Source organism: Ornithodoros turicata, chromosome 2 (genome assembly GCF_037126465.1).
Source record: "Ornithodoros turicata isolate Travis chromosome 2, ASM3712646v1, whole genome shotgun sequence".
NCBI classification, from domain to species: Eukaryota; Metazoa; Arthropoda; class Arachnida; order Ixodida; family Argasidae; genus Ornithodoros; species Ornithodoros turicata.
Window position 1 is genome coordinate 75,712,792 of NC_088202.1, and position 11,546 is coordinate 75,724,337.

General features: G+C 48.1%; 1 protein-coding gene across 1 annotated transcript; it reads right to left on the minus strand.

Annotated features, from left to right (window-relative positions):
* Positions 1–4,280: 4,280 nt before the first annotated feature.
* LOC135384784 (uncharacterized protein K02A2.6-like) lies at positions 4,281–7,787 on the minus strand. The gene has a single exon (XM_064613970.1). It carries the CDS (start codon positions 7,785–7,787, stop codon positions 4,281–4,283), a length of 3,507 nt encoding a protein of 1,168 aa, XP_064470040.1.
* Positions 7,788–11,546: the final 3,759 nt, after the last annotated feature.

The following is an 11,546-nucleotide window of genomic DNA, read 5'->3' on the forward strand; positions in this document are numbered from 1 at the left end:
CGTTTAACGGTCCGGTTCGGCTTTAGGTTCGACGATAAGAGTTCGGTTCCGGTTCAGCTCCAGAAGGTAATTATAATGGTTCAAACCGGTTCTTTACAAACGGTTCGGTTCACGAACCGGTTCAGGGGCCACGGGTGCGAATAAAATACAACAGGCAGGTTAAAACAAACTTCCCTGTGTGTGTTACAGTGCTTGAAGTGGAGAGGAAGGCGTCAGTGGTCGTTCAGGATTTTGAAAGAGTTTGTGCAATATGAAAGACAAGATTAGTAGCGGTTACAAGAGGAGCATATAGCCATGAATTACTGGTTTGGGTTTACTTTCCCCGCACGTAGCTGATGTCGCGGGGGTTAACTCACCCACCTGGTTGTTCGCAGAATCGCACTAGTAATAACAGTCAACCAAGCCTGCTACATTGGCCTAAGTCATTTAAGTAATTGAAATTATGCATTACCAGTCAGAGTCGCGAATACACTAATCGGCTAACGACGCTTCATCGTAGTTGGATTGGAATGGTGCGATTGTGAGTTGGGGGTTTTTATGTGTAAAAGGCACGTTATTGTGTCAGCACTGACGGCCGCCGTGCTACCATGTCGGCGTTAGAGTGAAGTGGCTGTGGACCAAAGACAGAGCAAGTGGAAACAGAGAGTCGACTCATTTTCGACCCATTGGCGATTTTTAAATACCATGTTAATATGGTTGTTTTTGCTTCTTTTATTTCAAATCCACAAAGAAACCCAGCTTGGCATGTTCTTTTCATTCTCACCAGCATGAGGGTGGCTGGTGCTTTACTTTCTAGTACCGTAGGCACGCGGCAAACTTAATGCATTAAACGGAATGGCAGTAACTTCACCCAGGGTGTCGAACCGAAACGTTTTTCGTTCCGGTTTTCGTTCCGGTTGCATCATAAACGATCCGGTACCGGTTCTGCTCCAGAGCAAAAAAATAACGGTTCATACCGGTTTTTAACCGGTTTCCGCTTCTGCTGGGAATATTCATCCCCACAAAAAAAAATCAATGTTACAAAATGTAAACCCGTTTATTCCGCATACATGGTATTTAATATTAATAGACAGCTGTGAAATTGGTAGCTCCTGGTTCCTGTAGGTTACTGTCTGTTCAAATGGGCTTTCTGCTTTCTTGAAGCGCATGCTACAAACGGACTTGTTTGTCGTGATGTCATACGTAAAGTTCTTTCTTGCTCGGTTGGAGCGATCGCGTCCCATCCGAATGTCTGTTGCTACTGTCTAGCCAACAAGCACCACCGCACGAGCACGACGCAAATCGAGGAACACCTTCACTCACAAACGCGCTCGAAGGCTCCGTTTTATTTTCTTCGTGTCCTGTCCACAAAAGAGTTGCCATTTCGCACGGGCTTGCCCTCACGTATACGTAAATGTATTCAACTTAGCTGCTCTCAAACAAGGGACGCGTTGCGCGACATTGCCGATAAAGAAGCCGTTATGCAGACCCCCTTGGGGCGCTGTTTAGTTGAGGAGAGTTTGGGGGGATCAAATTAAAACGAACACTACTGCACATTGCTAGAGAGTCACATGTACCTCTAAGTCTGTGTGCGTGCGCGAACAATAAACCATTACAAAGGGAGCCTAAGGGTCATAGTGTACCGACATACATTCCACCGTAACCGTAACCCTCGTATAGTATCCATGACATGACTTCAAAGCACACGACGTCTGTTTCATTCGCCTATCCGTAGTCCAAACCGGCGAAGTTTTTTCTTGGACCGAAAACCGTTAAATACATTTTTCAGTTTCCCTCCTGAGCGAAAAAAACGTATACGGTTTCGATTCCGTTCCGGTTCGCACCAAAATAGCGTTTTTTTTTTGGTTTTCGGTTCCGGTTTTCGGTTCGCTCCGACACCCTGACTTCACCTCTTCACCAGCCATCATCCCGAATGACGCCGGTTTTTCGACACGCCCCTGTTTTCAACAAGTCAGGGGGGAGGACGACGCCACGCAAGATGATGATGATGAGGAGGAGAAGTTACCGGCATTCCGTTTAATGCATTAAGTTTGCAGTGTGCTAGCGTATAAGGGCCCTAAGGGGCTTATGTAAGTTCACACACGCACGTTGGGAATTATGCTGCAGCGTTGTACACATGAATACATGCTGGAGCTGAGCTCAGGTCGTTTCCTTTCGCAATGCATTGCACATAGCAGAACAGAAGAAGAAAAAGAAAAAGGAAGACGAGAAAATTTTAAAGACCGAAGGTCGCACAGCCGACGGCATATACGTCGGTTGGTCCGCGTATTCGCATTGATATACACGGTTTCCCAGAAAACGTGTCATTGAATTCTAATAAAAACTACACCACCTAGAGTCAACGGCATTTGCTCTTACTGGGTTTTTGCCACCTCCTGATGTGCATGTCACGTAACCTAAGTTTAATTATGTAAATTTTTGCGAGCTTAAGTCTGAAATGTGCCAAGTACAGGTCACCTTTTTACCCCACCAATGTCAAGAGCGTGTCTCATTTACTCAAATTAATGAAAATTGACTGGGATATTCAGGAGATATTCCATCGAAAAAAATAGCCGAACATCATGCGTTACGCAGCTCCCACGGGATAGCGCAAAGTGAATTTTCCAGCGCAATCTTTGTCAGTCCGACGAAAGGAGGTTGCTCGGAAAAGCATGATGTTCGGCTATTTTTTTCGATGGGATAGCTCATGGATATCATTGTCAATTGTCATGAAATTGAGTGAATTCTGCTCGCTCTCCATATTGGTGGGGTCAAAAAGTGACCTTTACTTAGCAAATTTCGGAGTTGAGTTCGCAAATATTTACATAATTAAACTTACAATACATGACAATCACATGAGGAGGTGGCGAAATCCTAATAAGAACAAATGCCGTTAACCGCATGATTCAAGGTGGCCTAGTTTTTTTTATTATAATTCAATGACACGTTTTCTGGGACACCCTGTATAGGATGCCCACGGTAACTGCAGAAATGATATCTAACACAAACACATAGCGCTGCAAAGAAAAACTGATAGCCCTCCTATGACGTTACAGCTTACAATGAAGCACTGTTTGCAACACAAACGTCGTAGCGAGCGCAGTGTCAGTTTCTCTTTTACACAGCCGTATATCAGTGATCATTTCAGCGGTTAGGGTGACCACCGTGGGCCATTTCAGCAGCAGGGTGCCCCCCCCCCCCCCCCTCGGTACGCCCGTGAGTAGTAGTCATAACAGTTTTCAGTTACCATCTTTGTTGTTACTTGCGATTCTGAGCCCCGGCGTCGTCATGTAAAAGACGCGTTATCGTACAATCATTGACCTCGCAGTGCTTCCATGTCGCCGTGAAAGTGAAGTGTCTGTGGAACACAAACAGGGCAAGGGCAACTGCAAACAGGGAGTTCGACCAATTTTCGATCCATTGGCGTTTCTTAAATGCGATTTCAGCATGCTTGTTTTTACCTCTTTTATTTCAAATGCACAAAGAAAACCACATTGGTATGTTCTTTTCATTCTGACCCGCATGAGGATGCCTGGCCCTTTATTTTGTAAGGGGCTTCTGTAAGTTCACACACGCACGTTCGGAATTCCTGCAGCGTCGTACACACGGACGCATGCTGTAGCTGAATTCAGCTAGTCTGCTTTCGCACAGCACTGCACAAAAGTAAACGCAGACGAAAACAAAACGGAAAGAAAAAGCAAACGAAGAAGAGAAAATTTGAAAGATCGAAGGTCGCACAGCCGACGAAATATCTATCGCATGGTCCGCGTATTCGCATTTATATACAGGATGCCTGCGATAACTGTAGAGATGATCTCGAACACATAGCGCTGTCAAAGAAAAACTGACAGGTTTGTGTTACAAACGGAGTGATCTTACAATACAGCGCTTGTTGTGACACAAACGTCATATAGGAGAGAGTCAGTTTCCCTTTGACGGTGCTATGGGCAAGCGATCATTTCTGGCGCTAGGGTGGATACCCTGTGTATAGCTGAGCCTGATTAGTATATTAGTATCATATATGTCACTTATTGAAGTGTATCAGAGTGGGCTATAGCAACTTAACACATTTAATACTGATCAATAAGGCTACATGTCGAGTACGAGCGAGTGGCTCCGATGCTCGAAGGAAACCGACTGCCAAGCGAGGTGAGAGTCCATCCCGACAGCGGAGTTGCACTCTGACCCGATGTTATGGGCGCCCCGAATGTGGGCCTCTCCGTGTGGAATGTACCATTGGGATGGGTGCCGAGACTATCGTCTTTTAAACCGCATGTCTGGCACACAGCACTCCTCCCCCTTTAGTATGTCACCGGTTGTCCGTAGCGTAGTGGTGACCTCCTGCATCGTCCTGATCTTCTAGGTGGACGAACTGGAGTCAGGAGGCTTGGGTTGTGAATTTCCACGTCAGACATCCAGGTGTCATCTTCTGTGGCGATCCGCGACGCAGGTCGTCGGCGCAGTTGGTCGGCGTGACGCGTCATGTCTCCGACCGCCGTTTTCGCAACAGCCATCCGGGATCCTTTTTGGTTCTGTACCACTCCCGGAATCCATTTTTGTCCTCGCCCGTAATTTCGAGCGAACACGTGCGTCCCTGGCCGAAGCACACCTGTTTCCGAACTTGATTCTTTTTCTGGGCTTGGTCGTGCCCGGTCAGGTTTTGAGATAGCTTCTTTGTGCAGTTCTTGGACGCTGATGAGGTCCAATCTTGACCTGATGTTGTACCCAAGTAGCATTTCCGAGGGCGATTTACCGGACACAGTGTTTGGTGACCGACGGTATGAATGCAACCAGCGGTCCACATTTGTGCGCAAATCCCCAGTCTTCATTTTCTTCAACGCATCCTTCACCGTGCGTACCGCCCTCTCTGCTAGTCCGTTTGACTGCGGGTGGTATGGGGCTGTACGAATATGTCGTATCCCATTAGCTTTAACAAAATCCTGGAATGGTTTTCCTGTGAATGGCGTGCCATTGTCTGACACTACGCAGTGTGGAATTCCAAAACGTGCGAATACACTGCGAAGTTCCCTCACCGTTTGCTCAGACGAAGCATTCTTAACCGGAATTGCCTCAATCCAACGTGAGAAGCTGTCCACTACGATGAGTAGCATCATTCCCTCGACTGGCCCGGCATAATCAATATGCACGCGTGACCATCTTATAGCTGTCGATGGCCAGGACAGAGGTTCCTTTGCTGGTGGCATTGGCTGGGCCTGTTGACATTCCAAGCAGTGCCGTGCCGTGTTTTCGATGTCCCCATCTATTCCGGGCCACCAGAATAGTGATCTTGCTACTGCTTTCATTGTCGCCATTCCAGAGTGTGTAGAGTTGAGTTCCAGTAACATCGCGTGGCGTGCTTTTGCTGGGATGATTATCCTCCTTCCCCACATAATCAGACCGTGGTCCGTCGAGAGCTCATCTCTTCGAGACCAATACGGTTGCAATGCCTTGTCTTGCAGCTGATGTGGCCATCCCCGCTGTATGGCATCCCTGAGTGCTGACAAGGTAGCATCTTGACTTGTCAAGTCGGCTAGCTGCTTTGCTGACAGTGGCCCGTCCTCCAGGATTTGGATAGAACATACTGCTTCTGAATTTGCGAGTTCTTCCTTTGTTGCAGTTCCTTCTATGGGAAGGCGGCTTAGTGCATCCGCATTGCCGTTTTGACGTCCAGGTTTATATTCAATTTGGTAATTGTAGGCGCTCAGTGTCAACGCCCATCGCTGAATCCTGCTGGCTGCCGTGGATGATATAGCCTTGCCTTCTTTGAAGAGTCCTACCAACGGTTTGTGGTCCGTCCGGAGAATGAACTGTCGTCCCCACAGGTAGTCTCTGAATCGCGTGACTCCGAAAACAAGTGCCAATGCTTCCTTTTCCAGGTGGGAGTAGTTCTGTTCTGCCGCCGTGAGAGTTCTCGACCTGAACGCAATTGGTCTGTCTTGCCCCTTAATGCGGTGTGATAGAACTGCTGCTATTCCATACGGTGATGCGTCGCACTCAAGCTGAAGTTCTCGGGACGGATCAAAATGTGTTAGAAATCCGGAATTTACCAACACATCTTTCGCCTTTTTGAATGCTACCTCTTGGGCAGTATCCCATTTCCAGACGGAATCATTTTTCAGTAGGTCGTACAAGGGTGTGAGCAAGGAGGACATGTTACGAATGAAGCTGCGGTAGTAAGTAAGCAGTCCCAAGAAAGATCTCAATTCTTGCACGTCTTTCGGCGCTGGCGCTTCTACTATTGCTCTCAGCTTCTTTTCTTCGGGATGAAGTCCTCTTTTGTCAATGCGATGTCCCAAATACGAAATTTCCGACTTGTGAAACTCACATTTGTCCTCCCTCAGACGAACACCGTTGTCCTGTAGACGCTGGAGTACCTTGCGCAGGGTTTCTCCGAAGTTTGCCTCCCGTTCTCCAATCAGGATGTCATCGAGAAAGACTTGCGTTCCAGGAATTTCTCTCAGCAAGGATTCCATCCGACGCTGGAAGATCGCTGGCGCAGAAGCGATGCCATAGGGTAGACGCTTGTAGCTGTACAGGCCTCGATGGGTGTTTATTACCGCGACGTTCTGTGAGTCTTCATCAAGTGGAATCTGCTGGTATGCGTCGCGTAAGTCCAATTTCGAAAAGCACTCCGCTCCACTAAGCGACGCAAACATGTCTTCAATCTTCGGAAGAGGATATTGTTCAACGTCACAGACTTGGTTCAGCGTAACCTTGAAATCGCCGCATATTCTTACTGTGCCATCTTTCATCATGACGGGCACGATAGGTGTCGCCCATTCGGAATGGGTCACTGGTGTGAGCACTCCCGCTTCACACAGTCGATCAAGTTCCGCAGACACTTTGTCGCGCATTACATACGGAAGAGATCTTGCTTTGCAGAACTTGGGCGTTATGCCTTGCTTCAAATGTAGATGAGCAGGTGGACCTACCATGAGACCGATGCCTGGCTGAAACAAGGATTTGAATTCCTGCTTCAGATTGGTCACCTTGCCTTCGCTGTTAACAGCATTCACGTTGACGGTAAGCAGATCCAGCGCTGCAATTACATCACGACCACATAGGCTTGGGCCCTCACGGTGAACGACGTAAAGCGATGCTGTTGCCGTGCAGTGCCCGTAAGTGACTTCCATTTTCAGAACGCCTAGCACTGGTAGCTGACCCATGTAGCACGATAACTTGCGTTGGCATGGCACTAACGTTGGCCAGGAGGCTTGATGTTTCCTGTACGTGCTAGCAGGTATCAACGTCACAGACGAACCTGTGTCAACTTCCATGTCAACCGGGATGCCCATCCAACGAGTGGTGATGATCCACGGACGCGGCGTTGCCTGGGTGTCGACACTATGGATTCCATGCAGGTTAAGGCTTGCCTTTGAGGTCGCCCCTTCTGTTGAAATAGCATTCGTCCGACCATGTGCTCGTGGTCTTGGTTGTTGTGAGTCTGACAAGCACATCTTTGCAAGGTGTCCCTTCTTTTTACAGCGGTGGCACTCAGTAGTCTTAAATGGACATGCTGGTGCTCCGTGATCGCTTCTTCCGCAACGTATGCACATAGATTTCTGACTTGCCTGTCTTGGTGGGATTCCTTTAGGCTCTTGACCAACCGGACGTTGTCGACCCTTTCGGTTGATGATCCGGTTCACTGAGTTGTCCGGAGGCTGACTCAGTTCCATGGCATTCTTGGTTGCCATTTCTACGGCGCACGCAAGTGTAGTAGCTTTCTCCAGGGTCAACTCCCGCTCAGCAAGCAATCGCTTTTGTATGCCAATGTCCCTGACACCACATACCAGCCTGTCCCGTATCATCGTATCCAGAGTGGTTCCGAATTCGCAGAACTCAGATAGTTTTCTCAATTCAGCGATAAATGTAGATACAGTTTCGTTCTCGTGCTGGACACGAGAGTTGAAACGGAAACGTTCCACAATTTCAGACGGCTTCGGGGCGAAGTGACTGCTGAGTGTTGCTACTAAGTTCCACGAAGGTCTTTGTGCTCGGCTTGGCCGGGGCCAGGAGACTCCGAAGTAGCCCGTAGGTTTTCGGTCCCACAACCGAGAGAAAAATACCGGTGCGCTGATTCCCGTCTGTAATCTTGTTTCCGACGAAGTACTGTTCTAACCTTTCAACGTAGTGACTCCATGGTTCCACGTCTGCGTCGAAGGCTGGGGCGGTTCCGAAAGTAGCCATCTTGCTTCCTCGCTCCGGAGAACAAAGGGAAATGCAGTGTCGTCGGATGAGATGTTTTCAGACGTGCGGTGACTGACGTGTCGTCGTGTACTGCCGCTGCGTCACCAGTATCCCATCCTCGTCGCCAGTTGAAGTGTATCAGAGTGGGCTATAGCAACTTAACACATTTAATACTGATCAATAAGGCTACATGTCGAGTACGAGCGAGTGGCTCCGATGCTCGAAGGAAACCGACTGCCAAGCGAGGTGAGAGTCCATCCCGACAGCGGAGTTGCACTCTGACCCGATGTTATGGGCGCCCCGAATGTGGGCCTCTCCGTGTGGAATGTACCATTGGGATGGGTGCCGAGACTATCGTCTTTTAAACCGCATGTCTGGCACACAGCACTTATTAACTACTTCTGACTTGACTACCCAAAACTGTCCTTGATCCCTAACTCTTATATATATTCATGCGTATGTCTTAGACAGTATAGTAGTCCTAAAAGTTTTCAGCTACTATCTGTTGCTATTTCGTGACTCGAGAAAATCCAGATCATTGTTGCAGGGCACGACTTTTTCGGCAAGCAAGAGCAAGTCTACGAAGGTAGTAAATGAAGCAAAATACGAAAAATAGTTCTTGTGTTCATGCACAACATGCAAAGTTTCGCACTTGATTCCGTGTGAACCGTTATTTGAACCGGTAACCGTTATTTTTTTTTTTTTAACGGTTCAGCTCCAAGATGGCGTCGACTCTTTCGGTTCGGTTCAGTTCCGGTTCGGCCAAAAATAACGGTTAATAACGGTTTTCGGTTCGGGTTCGGTTCGACTCTCTGCTTCGACGTGCGGGCCAGTGCGGGCCCTTGCCACTCTCACGGTATGGATGTAACGACAACGGATATAGTTGGGCCGGGCGAAAAAAGTGCTAGCTTGCAAATTCTGGGCGCTCGGAAAGCGCCACGCGAACATGCGAGATTGCTGCTGTGTAGCTGCCAAGGCCAAGCGCCGAAGACCTATGGTGGGCTAGAAAGACTGGTGTGCCGTTCGCCGGTTGTCTTATGTACCCGCCGATGTTCCAGCCGAGAGTTGGCGCCAAGCGTATCTCGGCGCTATGCGATCTAATCGCCCCTTGCGGCTGATTTCAGTGCTACTCGTCATGTAATTACTCACGTGCCGTTAACCCATGAGCGTGCCTTTTCTTTGCTCTGCATACAAAACGCCCCGTGAGTGTCACCTGCAACAGCAAACGAATGGTACACCTAGATATCAGTCCTGGTATTCGTGGGCGTGTCCCGATCAGCTCTCGGATCTGGGACATGTGCACAGTGACAACGATAAAGACGTGTTCGAGCAGCCGGTTTCGCCTTTGAGTAGTGATTGTGTAGTGATTTGCGGAGCGTGCGAGCACGGATGCTTCCACTGTTTTGATGCGCGCTTAGACTCAGCAGTGAAATGGCGCACCCACGTTTCATCGCACGTATTGACCAGGTCAAGGAACGGCTGTTCTTCAGTGTCGAAACGGTACCTTAGCTCTTGGGAGACTTCTAGTCTTCTCTGCCGGTCAAACACGGAGAGCTGCCTCGGGACCCAATGGGCACTAACTTTCCGAAACTGGAGGTGTTCATGAATTATAGTGTTCAACGTTCCCACCAGTTCGAGACATGTTATCCGTCGGTCCTTGAGAATCAGGCGCTCCACAAGTTGGATGTTCTCAGGAACTCTGACACTGGGCTCTGAGCCGCCCCGGCCGGGATCGCCCTGCACTAATATACGGCCGTCTCGGAACCGTTTGCACCACTCAAACGCTTTGCTGCGGCTAAGTGTATCGTGGCCATACTGAGCCTGAAATCTTCTGTGAATTTCAGATGACTTTACGCCTTTATTCACGAGAAACTTCATGACAATTCGATTCGATGACGATTCGACAAAAGCCTTAGTCATGTCGAGTAGTACCGCATCTACCTGTCCACGATTCTCAACAAGAGGAGCATAACAGTTCATAAACATCCCAAGCAGCACAACCCAAGCAGCACAATGTACTGAAAGTCGAGTGCAATAAGGGTGGGCGGTATGTGTCTTATCAATGTTCTTTAGTTTCGCGAGTGTGTTCAAGGCCTTCCACCTACCCGTCCACCGCTATTGCACTCGACTTTCAGTACATTTTGCTGCTTGGGAATGTACTGAAAGTCGAGTGCAATAGGGTTGGACGGGTAGGTGGAAGGCCTTGAACAGACTTGTGAAACTAAAGAACATTGATAAGGAACATACCGTCCACCCCTATTGCACTCGACTTTCAGTACATTGTGCTGCTTGGGATGTCTGTCTCAACAGATCTCCCTTTGATAAATCCGTGTTGCGCATTAACAATCTTATGCTTGAAGAACGTATACAATCTCTCGTACATAACTGTCTCAAGTAGTTTAGATACGTTAGATAACAAAGAGGTTGGACGATAGTTGTTTTTATCACAACCGTCGCCCCACAAGCAGCACAATGTACTGAAAGTCAAGTGCAATAGGGGTGGCCGGTATGTGTTTTATCAATGTTCTTTAGTTTCACAAGTTTGTTCAAGGCCTTCCACCTACCCGCACACCTATATTAGGCTTTTCAACTTAAAACTTTATAATCTATAATATCGGCATTGTGTTGTCGATAGTGGGCATACCCAGGTAGAGAATTTTCACATTTTTCATCATCAGTGTATTTGTTGTTGTTGGAGAATGTCACGCTAACAGCGCTCTAGGCCACTCAAACGGTGGATAAAATGAGTTGAGTTTGAGTTTGATTATGGAAAGAAAACGCAAGATTTGAATTCGTCACCTGAAGAATTCTGCTACTCCCACAAAGAAAATGAAAATCGAATTTACAAAAAATAGTCGTAGAATGCAGCCGCGGACGGCCGACACTATGCTCTCGTGACGTGGTGAAGGCTCCGTGCCTTGTTTCTTTGCTTTTTCTTCGCAGTCGCTTATACATGCTTGAGCTGTGCCGCTGTATGTGACTGGTTACGTGAGGGGTGTAGCAACGTCACGACGGTCTCTCATTCTACGATGCGCTCTTTTGCACGAGGAGAATAATTTTTCAAAGGTGTGCGGAACAGAGCCCTCGCGCTCTCTCTGTAGGTCACCTACGCTCGTCGTTCTTTTGCAGGAATTCATTTTATCGTTGGAAAATGCTGTACACCTAGAAACGAAAAAATAAATTGAGGTCACCTCAGAGATTCTTTGATCGCAGAACAGTAAGTGTCTCGAGCACCAGACCTTGCGTCGTGTTCACACGTCGGCATGTGGCAAAAATACAGTGCATGATATCATCTGGAATGTCGTTTTCTCGATCTGGCGAAGTGGTTGCTGAACTGCGGGGCTCCGTTGTCAGTGGAGCAGGATGCTGCCATGGTCCCA

Coding starts and splice junctions, on each gene's coding strand:
- LOC135384784 (XM_064613970.1), bottom strand. CDS start 7,787: ATGATACGGGACAGGCTGGTATGTGGTGTCAGGGACATTGGCATACAA.